Here is a 16,194-nt window from a genome sequence, read left to right as displayed (position 1 = left end):
CATTTTCATTACATTTTCTATTTTCCCACCATGGTGATCATGGGAATCGCTGATACACTTTGTGACACACTATATTCCCATGATGACGAATAACTGAGCGAATTGTTGCTGAAAGAGCCCTAGGAAAATGCACAAGCTACACACTGAGCTACACAACAGCTAGCAGTACATCCCCTAGCTCAATGTGCGTTAACCAAAGTACTCAAAACCTGGGAGGGGTGAGGCCAAATCACAGCTAGAAGGTCCTGGGTTCGATGCTGGGGGCGTGTCCTCTCCTCTGCGTCATCAGTGCCCTAGGTGGTGTTGGCGAAAGGGCCTTTCTGTGTGGAGCAGTAATCCTGGTCTCTATACTGCCTCTCCCTGGTCAGCCGGGGCACCTGATGGAGGGGAAAGGAAGAGGAACTGGTTGGAATAACGTGTTCCTTCCACGCGCTACGTCCAACCGGGGAAACTCCCCCCTGTCAGGTGATAAGAAGTGGCCTGCTCACTCTTCAGGCATTGAAGGAAGCATGAGCTCAGTTCGGGGCTCTCACCAGGACATTTTAAGGTTAATGGAAAACGGAAAGACATAATTCACAACTAAAGGGCTTCTCTATGGATGCGCTTATGAGCCTTTAAGTGAGAATTTGATTTAAATGTCTTCCCACATTCTTCACAACTGAAAGAATTACAACTGTGAATAGTCAGGTGTTTTTTCAACTACCTAGGTGACTGAAACATTTCTCACACTCATTGCAGATGAAGGGTTTTTCTCCCGTATGGATGCACTGGTGACTCCTTAAGTTACACGCTGCCTAAAACTTTCCCCACATTGTTGACAACAGAAGGGTTTATCTCTTGATTAGCTTGATTGACTGGATGCACTTATGAGTCTTAAGTCATTATTACTGTTAAAACACTTCCCACATTCTTAACATCTAATAGACTTCACTCCAGTGTGAATGTACTGGTGTTGCAATATTTTAAACCTTATCCCACACTGGTCACAATGGTAGGGTTTTTCCCCTGCATGAAGTCTCTGATGACTTTGTACATTAGATATTTCAAGCTGAACCCTTTCCCACACTAGTCAAAGTGGTAGGGTTTCTTGAGATTACACTTTTGGCTGAACCTTTGCCCACAGTAGTTGGGTTGGGGAGCGGAGAAGGGGGACATGTGAAGATTTTGGCTGGTTGAAGACCAAGCGTGCTGCAGCATTCTGGATCATTAGTCAGCTGTCCTTCAAGGTACTCACTGCAACAATCACTCTAACATGTCTTTTAACATTAAGAGGATCTAACCCTTCCTCATCAGAGTCTGCCGAGTCTTTATCCAGGCCTCAGTCAGGTCCAAGCTTGACTAAAACAATTCCATGTTTGCTGGTCTGACTGCATGGTCATGCAAACCCACCCATTTTGGATGCACTGAATGGGACACTATCACGTTTAATCAGACTATTGATTGGTGAGATACTGACCTGAGAGCGTCAGAGGCATGCCGTCTCAAGCGAGACAATAAAAGATAATTAAACTATTATACTTTGTGATCTAGTGTAAAATGTAGACAACTGGCAGAAGTAAACTCCAGCTTGTAGAATGAGTAGAAAGTTGAACATTGAAATACGGTTCATGAGTTTGTCGGGTTCTAGAAATGACCTTACCTCAACCGTGTACTTTTATCTTTCTTTTGTTTTTGCCCAGACTTATCCTGTGTATGATTGCACGTGTCTCCCAGTAAGCACAGTGCAAGACCCCCAATCAGGTGATGGTGTAAGTCAGGGGTACTCGACCCTGAGTACCAAATGGGACAACTCTGCGGACCCTGGGCAAATTATAGTATTTTGGAGGGGGTGTGACTGAAAAAGTATTTGAATTGTTGTTTTCATGTTTGTTTTCATACTCTACACCAGGCGCAGAAATCCCGGGGGGGTAGCTTCATATTGGACGCGTGTCATTTTTAATTTTTGCGTTGGCTTTTCAACAAAATGTGTGTTGGCAATATACAAGCTCACAGCAAGCTTGTACACCTATTTTTGACAATTATTGGAAAATCGTGAAAGTGTGAGAAACTGTTTTAGAACGCATTTGTAGAATCAGCCTCAGGTCTTAATTGCCACAAATAAAGTGTCAAAGTGATTTTAAAAAATGCTACATACCTATTCTGTGTAACTATTAAGGGTTTCAACATGAATAAAAATAACACCAAGGACCACCCAAAGAGGTCCCTGTGTACCCTTAAGCGTCTGTAACTCAAAAGGTTAAATTAACCCTGAGGATTTTACAGTGCAGATTATTTTACATCATCTTGAGATAATGGAACATATCAATTCATATTGCAATGAGCTGTTATTAACAGCATTTGCTTTAAATTATTTAAATATGTGATAAATGAGAAATGGATGGGGCAATGCCAGTCGGCTAATTCCACACAAACACCCAAATCAGTGGAGTTATTACAACATACAGAGGCATAATTGTGATGCCAACGGTGATGGCCACAAACTGTGGGGCTGTGGTAAGAGGACGGCGGCGAAGTTGGTTTACTTTTGATTTTAATCAAAATATAATATCCAGAGTTGGATATAAGCAAATATTAGGGACCCTTGCTTACGGTATATAAAGATGTAGTACATTAGGTTATTCCAAGTGCAACAGGTCGACTCGCAAAATATTCTGGTACACTGTTGCCCATTCGTCACCTCAGATGTTTACAAACCATTCTTACTGTTATGCTTAAACATTAAATTGATTCAGGTGTGATAGATAAGATAATATACAAGTTCCATTTCTGGGACCCCAATTTGTATTTCAAGATCGTCAGTGTTTATTAAACTATGTGTATATGTGGTTATATATGTACACACTCACTAAATGAAATAACAGAGTAGCCTAGACCGGGGTTCCAGGGCAAGAGACAGCTTGATATGGACAAACTTTTTTTTAAATAGGCTAAAATAATTTCCTTCGGAAACACATTTGGAAATTGCTCATATAAGTCAAATGTACTTTATATTTAATTCACTAAAAGTTACATTAATTGCAGGTGTCAAATGAAATCAAAGCATATTGTTGCTGCCAGGTAGAAACAGTCCATCTCCATCTCCCTACTTCTTCATACTAGAGTGACACAAAAGTAACAAAAATTGCTAATGTACAAACTCACAATTTTGTCACAATGGGACACATTGTTAGATTGTGGATAGGTTTTTTACGCCAAGTATGTGCCAAGTATGAGAGTAAAAGTGAGTGTGGTCAACACATTCACTGCCATGGACGGAGATCTCAGTCATTTCAAATCCAACCCCAACCGTTCACCACCATTGACGTAGATCTCCGTCTTTAAAAAAGGAAAATCCACAAGAGGGCGCTCTAACGCAATTTAGGAATGATCCCTCGACACAGATAGAAGGAATGACACTTAAATAGATGAACTACAAGCTCAAAACACCTTGTGGGATTATAGATCAGCAATTTTTCAGATTATTTAGAAAATACATATATAGGACAATGACATGCCCAAGCTGATGGAAATATTTCAAAACTATTGTACAATCTTTGATTACACTGGGGGACAAAATCGAGACATATCAGGTTGAAAGTGGTTCATTACTGTTGTCAAATGTTTCAATTCAAATGATATTCTTCCATCGTATATGCAAAAATAAACAATTACATACCACAAAAGACACCTTTACAGTCTTATCTGTACTTATCTCAATCAAGTTTATGGAGTTAACATAAGAATTACCAAGGTCATGAAACGGGGGAAAAAAAACGACTCATTATATTTGTGACAGGGTTTACAGTAAACTACCCACAAGAGTGCAGGCATGCAATGTCTGGAGTGAGTTTGGACATAGTTGCCCTCTCCATCAAAGTTGCCCACCCATCTTATGGGTTATTAAAATAACTTAAGCATGCAAGTATATATTGTTGTTGAAGAGTTGAGTAACACTCTTCCCACACTGTTCAACAAGAGTGAAGTTTCCCATTCAAGAAGAGTGAAGTTTACTGTGTTTCACCAAGGCTGCACGAAGACGGAAACTTTTACCACATTTGTCACAGCGGCAGGGCTTCTCTCCAGTGTGGGTTTTCTTGTGTGTCCTTAAATTTGCTATTTGACTGAAGGTTTTCCCACACTCACTGCACTGAAATGGCTTCTCTCCTGTATGGATGCGCCGATGACATGTTAAGGAAGAGGACACCCTGAAAGACTTCCCGCAATGCTCACAACGGAAGGGCTTCTCTCCGGTGTGAATAGTCTGGTGTGTCCTCAAACTATCTCGGCGAATGAAGCGTTCTCCACACTCATTGCAGATAAAGGGCTTTTCTCCTGTATGGATTCGCTGATGAACCGTTAAGGTTCCAAGCTGCCTAAACCTCCTCCCACATTGTTGACAACAGAAGGGTTTGTCTCCAGTGTGAATTCTTAAGTGAATTTTGAGGCTGCTTGATTGACTGAAACTTTTTCCACATTGGCCACAGTGAAACGGTTTCTCTCCACTATGACTGCGTCCATGAACTTTTAAGTCTCCATTATTAGCAAAATATTTTCCACATTCATTACAATTGAAAGACTTCAATCCAGTGTGAAGATACTGGTGTTTCTTCAAATTATACTTTGTTTTAAATCTTTTCCCACACTGGTCACAATGGAAGGGTTTTTCCTCTGAATGAGTCATTTGAAGAAGTTTAAAATTGCTTCTATGACTGAACCTTTTCCCGCATAGGTCACAGTGGAATGGTTTTTCCCCTGTATGAATTCTCTGATGACGTTTAAGGTCATCTTTCAGGCTAAATCTTTTCCCACACTGGTCACAGTGGTAGGGTTTCTCTCCCGTATGGATTCTCTGGTGACATTTGAGATTGTACTTTTCCCTGAACCTTTGCCCACACTGGTCACAGTGGTAGGGTTTCTCTCCCATGTGAAATCTCTGGTGACTTTTGAGATTACCGCGTTGGCTGAAACTTTTCCCACACTGGTAACAGTGGTAGGGTTTCTCCCCTGTATGACTCCTCTGGTGAGTACGGAGATGACTGCTCAGGGTGAACCTCTTCTCACACTTGTCACAGTGGTAGGGCTTCTCTCCTGTATGAGTTCTCTGGTGACATTTGAGAGAACTGCTCACACTAAACCTTTGCCCACACTGGTCACAGTGGTAGGGTTTCTTTCCTGTATGTATTCTCTGGTGTGTAGCGAGATTACTGCTATTGCTAAACAATTTCCCACATTGGTCACACTGGTAGGGTGTCTTTCCTGTATGAGTTCTCTGGTGTTTTAGATGAGTTCTCCGGTGTTTTTTTAGTCTATAACAAGTGTAGAAGTTTTTCTCACACTGGTCACAGTAGGTATCTTTCTTCACTGGTAGCTGGGCAGGAAACACATCTGGAATGGAGGATGACAGAAGCAAGAAACATATTAGAAAATAGTGACAGAAGCAAGCAATTTAATAAAATATTTTTCCCCTTTTGCATAACATCCTAGATTATTCACAACCTTTAAAAAGTATATTATTTCTTATTTTTCTTAATACTATTAACACATTAGGTGCCAAAGACATAGATCTACTTCTTTTGGAATCCAACCGTCGAGTGCCATAAACGTAGATCTATGCCTTTTCCAAAAAAACAAAACATTTTTGGAAAATTCCACAAGAGGGCGCTCCAACGCAACTTAGGAATGATCCCTCGACTGTGCTAGAAGGAATCGACGGATGTGACGTCATCCCAAAAAACGTCACTTCCATCCGCCCCAAGGATTTGGAGAAAAACACCTCTAGCTGATTTTTTTGTTTGGGGTGAAAACCGTCCATTTTCAATGGACTATCGCTGTAAAAAACATGTTGTTCCAGTGGATAGACAGGACCCTCCCCCATCCCCGGGACACTTTTTGTTTACATCCGGGAGCATGTTGCGGCTTCTGCGGCTGTCAAAACATGGTAAAAAACGATGGCACTCTGAGGATGATTTGGATGCATAGTACCTGGCACTTGTGTTGGCAGAGCTGTTGTGTGAGTCTACGTTACCACCTACTGGTGGGGAATGATGCTTATTAAGAGCCCGGATGTTAATAGGCCGGATGTGTGTGTGCGGTTCTGAATAAATATGCAACACGCTAAAGATGCAATCGTCTACGCCTGATTCCTTACTTCGTTCTAACATGACAGCACTCAATGTGTTAAGTTTAGGATCTTGCACAATATTTTTGTGGAAAAAGTCCCAACAACATTTAGCTTGCTTGTACGATAGCTCTTCAGAAAGTGAAGAGTGATTAATCACAGCCTAAAAAAGATCAAACTTGTGTTTCCAGTTCAAATCTGCTGCTGAGCCAATCAAATTAAGCTATGAGAAACTGACACGGAACAGGAAACAGGAATGCAGCCATGCACAAAGCCTATTGACCCAGAATGATTGCACCACAGTAAAACAAAAAAAGAGAAAGTACATACCTATTCTGTGTAACTTCACCACGGGTTGCAGGCCACGTCCCTGTTCCATTGTGGAGACTAACTCTCTTGATACCATAGACGTCTCCCTGTGGTGGTCTGTGGAAATCACCAGTAGAAAAACATCATTCAGAAACCACAGATACCATGTAGCAGATCACTGAAGAGCTTCAACGGCTGCACCGTGGCTAAGCTAAAGGAGAGTGAACCTTCTCGCTTCCCTTACAATCTGCCAATCTGCCAAACAAACATGGCGGCGCCCTATAAACATTACAGAAAGGCAAGCGTTTCACCTGCAACGTCGTAACCTTAAAGGATTACCTGCGATATCTGTACTATGGACTTACTTGGCATGGGATTAAGTCCACAATGTAATGTAATAGAATGCATTTGAAGAGCAGGCACGTTGCATTATGCAGTAGATTGCCTCGTTAGCTCACTAGCCGTGGAGTTAGAACAGAAGTGAAGTGCGTGGTGACCGGATACAGTAGTAGCTCCCAACCGCACGGGACATCGGAGGTGGTAAATACACACCCATTGAACAGTATCTATACAAGATCTGCAAACTGCAATGTGAATTGAACCTAGTCTATTGTACAATAACATTAAAGCCAACACCACTATGTATACATGCTGCATGTAGGATTATATGATCAAGAACAAAAAATATGGGTTGAATGTTTTTTTTTTAAATGAAAATTTTAAAAGAGTACCGTTACCCTTTAGCCTGACAAATATGTTTTAAAAAAAAAAATCAAATCAGGCAGTCAGAAGAGAACAGGTACCATCAAAATTCCAGCAAACCTAGCGTTATATCGAAACATGTGACCTGTAGAATGAGGTTACCCTAGGAGGTGTCTCATATGAAACTACTTTGGGACACCTATGGTAACATTAGTTTACAGGTTTACATGTTTCAGCGTGACACCATCATGTGACGAAGCATAAATTAGGCTCAGCTGTGCTTTCTGCACCAGGTGCTGTTGAATTGGAGTAGTCTACTGATGGGGTGGGATATGTGTGCTTTACAACCTGGTGCTGCTGAAGACCAACTTACAACTTAATTTAAGTTGTACTGGTTTATTTGATTAGATTATTACTATAATTATATTATTACAAGTTTATAAGAAATTCTGCTACAAGTCGGAGCTAATTATAATGCTGCATTTGAGGATCTATTTTGTTAAAAGGATCCCTGGCTAATAAGCCAAATAATATATCAAGTTTTTTCGAGTTGATAAATATTCTTATAAAATATATATTTATATTTTAATCGGCTCTTGATATCGGCTATTGGTCTCTTTGATCACTACTAATCGGTATAGAACATGAAAAACTGGGATGTCCGATATTATAGGCCTCCCAATATTAGCAAAACAATGTAATATACAGTTTAATATTACATTTAATATACAATACGGAAAATACAGTTTGTAATATCGGAAAATCGGTTTATGAAAAAAAAAAGAAAAGACACTGATACCCTCCGTACTTAGCAACCGTCGGGCGATCGATCATACATGGATATAAATATTCTGTGACCAGTTGAAAAGGTAAGAAAAACTTGGTGTGTGTGATATGAAATGTGAGATAACCATAATTATCCAGTCACTTTCAAATTAGAACCCTGCAGAGTGTGTGTGTGTCTGTGTCCAGCTAACGCTCGTTGACGCTCGTTAATGTTATAGGCATCAAAGCAATTATGCTTCTGCACTGTCAAATAGGCCAGCATCTAATCTAAAATTAGTGGGACTCATTCAAATGACCACCAGTGAGTCCCAGGACTCACTTTATTGAAAACCTAACAACATCACTGTATTATATTACATATTATTTTTGACATTATATCCATTTTATTAGATATGAGATGTTGTTACCTGACAATTAGTTGACCGCATATATCGGTAGATATCGGTATCGGGGAAAAAAAATGAGCCAATCAAATGAAGCTATGAGAAACTGACCCGGAATAGGAGACAGGAATGCCACCTTCGCGAATAGAGAACTAAAGTCATGCACAAAGCCTATAGATCCAGAATGATGGCACCAGTAAAAAGGAAAAAAAGAGAGGAAAAAAAGGACATACCTACTCGGTACAACTTCACCACCGGTTGCAGGCCACATCCACGGTCCATTTTGGAGATAAACTCTCTTGATACCGTAGACCTCTCCCTGTGGTGGTCTGTGGAAATCACCAATTAAAACGTAATCATTCAGAAACCACAGATAGCATGTAGCAGATAACTTAAGAGCTTCAACGGTTAAATAAAACAAAAATAAATTCTAATGAGAAAGACAATTCAAATCTAATGCAAAGCTATTCATCCACAAACCATGGAAAAGTAATTTCCCTAGATTATGAATAAAATCAAATTGTGATTTCAATCACAGGTGCGTTATTTGCTTATACAGTGATGCAGCGTATCCGTAAAAAGGACGAGGCAAGGGGAGCGTTTGTTTTTCTTACTCGCCCCAGCCGTGCGGGGCTTCTAAGCACCGCCCGTTTAGGAGGGGCTTCGGGCAGGGCTTTTAAGGAAAACAAGCGCTTCCCATCCCTCACAAACCATCTGTGCTGGATTCTCAGCTGCAAGGCTAAGTAGCTAGGCTAGCAGTTTACACGGTTAGTTCACAGACGTAGTAGCTAAATCTGTCTTTAAAAAATATATACATTTCCATGGAATATCTTAGTTACAATGAGATTGAGCAACCATTTTTCGTTTCTCTATGTGCTTGTTTGGGAAAAGTTGAAATCTAACAGACTGTCAGGAGGAAGTTGCTCTTCCTGGTAGCCGGTTCTTGTAGTGAATTATTAAGAACTGTTTTAATTGGGACATGTCAATGATTTTCATGTTGTCATATTTGCTTCGTTTCACATGGAATGCATGTCGTGGAGTCTACAGCTTAAACAGCGCCGCGCAGCTCAATGGTGAGATTTCTGGCACCAAACGTAATCTTTTATTATAATATTCTGGCGCCGAATGTGTTAAGTGACCTGATGTCCATACCCGAGTCAGGGAATCCAGGGAAATCTTCATCACTGCCCTCCTCTTCAAACATTTTGAGGATCTGTTCCAGTGTGTCTGCAGGTATCAAGAAGTCACATGTAAGTCTTTATACATTTTTCATCGCACCTAGAAAACTTTTTTAAAAAAGTGTTTTTGCCTATTCTCTGCAACTTTATAAACAGGTTTCAACATCAATGAAACATGGGTCCCAGTGGACCCTTAGAAGAGTAGTTAACCCAAAAAATTACTTAATTTCTATCAATTACACGCCCGATGAAGCCTTGAATTCATGGATTTTTAAAATGTTTTTGTCGCATACCTCAGCCAATAATTTGATGACCGGAGTCTCTGGTAGGAGACTCAAAGCGTCTCCAACTGAGTCTCCTATTGACCGATGACCCGGTCATCAAATTATTGGCTTAGGAATCTGACAAAAACAAAAGAATCCCAATGAATTCAAGGCTTCATGGGGTGTGTAATTGATAGAAAATAAGATTTTTTGGGGGCGAACTACTCCTTTTTGACAACTAAAGATTATATATACAGTATGTCTTGATTGATAATTATATGATAATCCGTACCTGTCTAAATACAGTTTAGTTAAAGCATAACCGTGTGCCTATATCCTGTAGCACCTACTAGTAGCCAACTGTCTGTGCGGTGTGGAGATAGTTGCATTCAACAAACTAATATCCCGACATTCGAATTACAGTGGTTAGTAGTCTGGGCAACAAAGTTTAGTGTTCACAGAACAGAATTAAAGAAAGAAAGAGAACATGCAACATACCGGCGTCTAGATCGTCTTCAGGTTCCCGTTTAATCGAAACAGTGCTGGTGACCAGGTGGTCTTCAGGTTGCCGTTTAAGGTGGTCTTCAGGGTCATGTATAAGGTGGTCTTCAGGTTCCTGTTTAGGGTGGTCTTCAGGTTCCTGATTAAGGTGGTCTTCAGTTTCCTGTTTAAGGTGGTCTTCAGGTTCCTGTTTAAGGTGGTCTTCAGGTTCCTGTATACAGTGGTCTTCAGGTTCCTGTTTAATTGATACAGTGCTGGCTGCTGCTGGAGAACTCATCTTCTCCTGCAGGCTGGACTCCACAGACTGGTCTAGAATGAAATAATCAAATAAGGACAAATAAGGAAGATAACCGTTGTTTTTGTTGCTCCCTTTAATTCATTTCTGGTGTCCGGGGGTACATGATTCAAAAAGGCTATGTGTGCCTGATTTGGTGGTAGTGATAAATATTTCAGGGAGTTTGTTAACCTTTTATTTCTAAACTGAATGTGTCATTATATTCCCCATGTACTTTATGAGAACCTATAAAAGGGTTAAGCATTAAAGAAGAGATCCGGACTCAAATACATATATATTGTGTCTGCCTATAAATCATTCACCAACATACCTGATGCAGTTGACTTTTTTCATAGAAGCCCCTGAGCTCCATTCTGCAGACCCCTTCCACAGCTAGAATGGAGCCTAGAGCATAAATCTAATTTGGCTATTTTCGTCGCTCCAAACTTTTATTTTTTTCACGAATCCTCTTTATGTAGTGTCCTCACACATGCACATTGTACCATGTGCACTCACACATGCACTGTCTGTCACTCATGAGCTGCCGTTCGTACAGAACGGCTCTGATGCGTGAACTCTCGCGAGATTCTCACGTCCCGCGAGTTTTCGCGTGTAGCGTCCCCCCTCCCCTTATAAATGCCAAACAGTGCATGTGTGAGTGCCAGGACACTATATAGAGGATTCGTGAAAAGAAAATTACGTTTGGAGCGACAAAAGTAGCCGAATTAGATTTATGAATGGAGCACAGGGGCTTCTATGAAAAAAGTCAACTGCATCAGGTATGTTGGTGAATGATTATAGGCAGACACAATATATATATGTATTTAAGTCCGGATCTCTTCTTTAACCTTGAAGGCCAGTTGTGTTAATTCATGGCATACACGGTCTGTTATTTTTGCCATCAACATATTAAGTCCGGTGTCTTTGAGATTGACAGGTGTCACGGAGTCACGTGGACCTGTTAACTGCCTCAAGGCAAAATACTGAGTATGGCCAATACAGAGGCTTTGATTTTTTTGTATGCAAGATCATTATGGATCATACAATGTGTTATAAAGACTGCGCCCCCTCTCTCTCTCCTCTCCCCCCCCCCTTGCCCGAGAGACTGCTCCGCCCCTCGCGAGACTACAGCGAGCCCTGTTAGTAAGACTGTCCTCATCTCGCGAGAGAAAAGAACAAAGAGCTAGAAGCTCGAAGCAAGAGACGCTACGCTCGTAAAAGCTAACACACTTGCACTATTAAGACATTAAGTCTTGTTTGTTTACCTATGTCTGCTACACACCAGAGTGCCTGTGTGCGTGTATGATAAACGTAAGTTCGATATATATATATATATATATATCATGTTGTCCTGTTACGGGGTCTTGTAGCCAAGCTAAATACCTGTTGCTAATGCTAACTACCTCGTCACTCTGTAATAGTGACCGACGGTCAGAGAAATGCTATCGATGGTTCATTGGTATTGTTGTAATGTTACTGTATGCACTTACACATCCCCTATGTTGATAAGGAAGAGTAATGTCACTGCACTTGTTTCTTAGAATGACCAGTGTGATAAGTTTGGGTAACTACTACTAATCTAAGCTGCATTTGTGTTTCTAACCCCAGTTGGGCAGATACAGGTTCCATATATACTGTATGAATGTAATTTGAGCAGCTAAGCTAAACTGTGAAGTTTAGAGCACCTCTTCATGAAGAGGCCATTATTCATTTGGTTTAATTAACTGTTATATTAGACCTGTCTTCAGTACATGTGACCGTTATGATGTACAACTTACAAGGGCAACCATTCCCCGCTATATTCTGCTTATTACAGAAACCACACACAACCCTGCTGTGTAGCACCTGTCCACTAAGCCAAATAAATGGTCCTCGCTCTCCACCATCGTCATCTGTGTCTTAATCAACACACAAGAGCGAACACAACCTACCCAACCATTCACTGGGTCATTCCCAACACAATGTTTAATGTTTCCTTGCACATTACAATCAAATGATTATGTTTGTTGTAACGGTAAAGTTCCATTGCACAATGGTGTTGCTTTCTTGACAAAACGAACACATCTACTGTTGCAACTTGATTTAATATGCTGATAATCAGGTAAGTGCAAAGTTATTGACCTGCAATATGAAGTGATACGCAGTTCTGCAATACAAGCTTCAACTTACTCACATCGATAATCAATTGCATTGACATCTTAAAAAGGCTATACAAACAGTTCAAAATACCACCAAGGTGGAAAAAGCGGCTTTGGTATGATAATCAGGCTATGGTTTCAGCAGATTTTAAAAACAAATGTTCAACAACAAGAAAGTACTTGACACCAATTACTCAGATTTAGGGTTAATTGTGGGTTAATCATTAACACAAACCACAAATGCCAACATCCCAACACACCTTGCATGGATACACGCACACAGCTCCCCTTCCAGCCCTCCTTCATAATGAAATCAAGTAAATTTTTGTATTTGTACTACCAGTCTACAAATGTACAAAATGGACCCAAAAGGGGCAGTTTGGTAACATGTGTGAGTACACTCTCAGAGTTAAATTAACACTGAGGATTTTACAGTGTCCCTTGTCAAACCACCACTAGCTCCCATTACAAGCACGCACCTGGACTGTTGACAGACTCTTCATCTGTCATTTTCACGAGCAAGGCCACCTGCTGCCGCTCGGAGAGGGAGTACCCGGCCTGGATCACCGGTAACTCCATACCAAAAGGCAAGCCTGCCTTCTGGGTGTTGGTAGACTCCTTTTTCATGCGCTTCCGCTCTGGACGCTGCTTCTCTGTAAAGAGAGAGAGAGACAAAAACAAACCATGTCAAGCACATACAAACATACAATAAAACACATGCAAAAGTCAACAGATTTAAGACAATTTTAGATATGAGAGTATAGGCTCTATGCACAGCAGCCATATTGGGAATGAATTGGGCCCCTTCCTTACTTCCTTCACAGGTGTTACCAATAATACCAATTAAGGCTCTGTTCCATTTAGTGTGGCATAGTGGTTGTCGTATTTTCAAGGACCCCCATAACTCTGAGAGTGTACAAATGGAACCAAATGGACCCTTACGGGTTTGTTAGTTCAAAGCTTCATGGGGTGTGTAATTGATATTGAATATGTAATTTGTTGGGTGAACTACTCCTTTAAGGCGAGATTTCAAAGTCTCGATGGTGGGGGCCAGTTTGATATGGGATGGGAGTGCATTCCATAATGTGGGAGCTACGACTGAAAAGGCTCGGTCACCTCTGTAGTACTCTAATATTTTGCTTAAGTAAAAGTATCAATACTGTAATGTAGAAATACTCTGTTACAAGTAAAAGTCAGATATTCAGAATTTACTTGAGTAAAAGTACAAAAGTATTGGAATCAAAATGTACTTAAAGAACCAAAGTAGAAAGTACTCATGATGTAGAATGTCCCATTTCACAAACTTTCAAATGTATAAAATGTATACAAATCTTTTGAAAATAGCAGATCTACAAGCTCAATGTGTCACGGCGCATTGTGAGCTTGTAGATCGGCTATTTTCAAAAGGCCTAAGTGTATATAGGGCTTAAAGGAGAATTTTGGACTAACTTTTTCTTACCTTTTCTATGTTATGATATCTTAGGATGAATGGTACAGTAGAAAAATTTCATAACTCCATCCCGGGTCCGCCACAGCTTAAAACGTGCGCGGACAGGACACTATGCAACACTATGCAACCAAAATAAAAAAAAAATCTAAGTCTCGCTAGACGAGATTGAAATCTCGAGATTTCAAATCTCGTCTAGCGAGACTTCTGTTTTTTTATTTTATTTTTTGACAGTGTTCTGTCACTATGAACGTCAGATCTCACCAAAAAAAAAAAAAAAACTATTAAAATATGTGATCTAACGCAAGGCATATCCGCACACGTTTTAAGCTGTGGCGGACCCAGGATGGAGTTATGAAAAATTCTACTGTACCATTCATCCTAAGATATCATAACATCATAGAAAAGAAAAACGTAGTCCAAAATTCTCCTTTAAGTGGTCAATCTTTTGTAATAATAATCAAAATCTACAAAGTAACATAACTAAAGTTTTCAAAAGTACAATATTTGCCTCTGAGATGTAGTGGAGTAGAAGTAAAAGTACTGCAAATTGGAAATACTCCAGTAAAGTAAAAAGTACCTCAAAATTGTACTTAAGTAGAGTACTTCAGTAAATGTACTTTACACCCCTGGAAACAAACAGCACAAAAACAAACACTAACGTTAATTCGCGCTTTTAAAGAACATTGTACAACACATGTTGAGTTTCATCCTGAACCAAGAAGCCCAGCTAGCCATGTAGCCTGCACTCAACAACCTGTTCCATAGGTTAACTTACGCTAGCTAGCGTCAGCATTAGCTTAGCACTGCAGACACATATCATGTAGTTAAAAAGATAAGTGTTTGTTCATACGCTTGTCGTCCACTCGGCTCCCACTGACTTCAATGTTCTCCATCAAACTGATCGATCCCTGTTGGTCGACACGGTACTGTTGTAATCAACTGTTTTCACCCTCGTCTTGAGCCTTCACGAGTGAAATCACACTCGAAATGCTCGACGAACGCGCGTATATTAGTAATGTTACGGTCAGTCAGTGTTGCCAGGATTTGTGAGAGAAACAAGCAACCAAGCATATGAAAACAAGCCCCAAAAGAAGCAACTCAGGCCACTGGAGACCTTTAAACCATCGTCTACTTCAAAAATAGCCGGTCTACAAGCACAGTGAGCTTATTGATCTGCTATTTTCAAAGAAAAATCTACGAATATTTTCAAATCCACAAAATTCTCTCTGGCACAAAATATTTTCAGAGGGTTGGGTCTAAAAAAATATATTAATTTGGGGATCGTTGGCATGAAAATCTTTGAGAAACTCTGGTTTAAACAACAATAGGAAACAAACCCAAATAAGCAACTACACTTTAGAAACAAGCCCAAAAACCGCAAGCGACTTTACATATAAGCAAGCCCAAAGTTGCTTATAATAAGCGGACATGGCAACCGTGGTCTTGAACCTTCACGAGTTCACTCAAGATGCTTTTGCGGAGGCGTGTCTATTACCGGTGTTACGGTACATGTGCTTGGATCAGCCGAAAACAGCTGCTACGCACGCGCGCGCGCGCGCGCACACCCCCACACACACATAATAAAAGGTCACGTTGAAAACATCATTGCTATACTTACATTGTGATTGAAAGTATGTCTGATCAATGACATAATGATTTACCATGACTGCTGTCAGTGCTGTATGACAGTGGTTTTCAACCTTTTTCGCGTCAAGGACCCCCAAATTGACAAATATTAGTCCAGAGACCCCCATTTCAAAAGATATGCCAGGGACTCAACCATTCACATTTCTTGGGGGTCCCATACTACACTGTATCACCATCATCAGTGTTGATTTAACTCTGAGAGTGTGCAAATGTGTACACTCTCAGAGTTAGAGACATATAAGGGTCAATTTGGTTGCTAACTATTAATTTGGCTGGGGACCCCCTGGAACCCCTTCAAGGACCACTGGTTGAAAACCCCTGCTGTATGAGATCAATTGAGGTAAGTGTAATATTCAAAATATTTTTTAAACTGTGACTGATGACCGCTGAAATGTTTAGGCTGAGAATTTGCAGACACAATGACATAACTATTTACCATATAGGCTACTTATATTTACCATATAGG

At 40.4% G+C, this 16,194-nt stretch overlaps 1 protein-coding gene across 2 annotated transcripts; it reads right to left on the bottom strand.

The window, feature by feature from the left end:
- Positions 1 to 3,063: 3,063 nt before the first annotated feature.
- LOC311041084 (uncharacterized protein) lies at positions 3,064 to 15,067 on the bottom strand. 2 transcript variants are annotated; one of them, XM_084051530.1, is made up of 7 exons: positions 14,932 to 15,067; positions 13,111 to 13,284; positions 10,217 to 10,528; positions 9,430 to 9,504; positions 8,511 to 8,606; positions 6,428 to 6,523; positions 3,064 to 5,364 (listed from the first exon to the last, which is right to left on the bottom strand). In XM_084051530.1, the coding sequence occupies exons 1-7, from the start codon at positions 14,972 to 14,974 to the stop codon at positions 3,971 to 3,973; spliced, it is 2,190 nt and encodes a 729-aa protein (XP_083907656.1). In that variant the 5' UTR covers positions 14,975 to 15,067; the 3' UTR covers positions 3,064 to 3,970. The 2 variants fall into 2 exon arrangements, 1 of the variants encoding a protein (XP_083907656.1); XR_014600346.1 differs by having other exon boundaries at positions 5,228 to 5,364; positions 8,515 to 8,606.
- Positions 15,068 to 16,194: the final 1,127 nt, after the last annotated feature.

The sequence above is a fragment of the Gymnoscopelus microlampas genome (assembly GCF_963454915.1).
Source record: "Gymnoscopelus microlampas genome assembly, chromosome: 24".
In the NCBI taxonomy this organism is placed as follows: Eukaryota; Metazoa; Chordata; class Actinopteri; order Myctophiformes; family Myctophidae; genus Gymnoscopelus; species Gymnoscopelus microlampas.
This window is presented reverse-complemented; position numbering and strand designations above follow the sequence as displayed.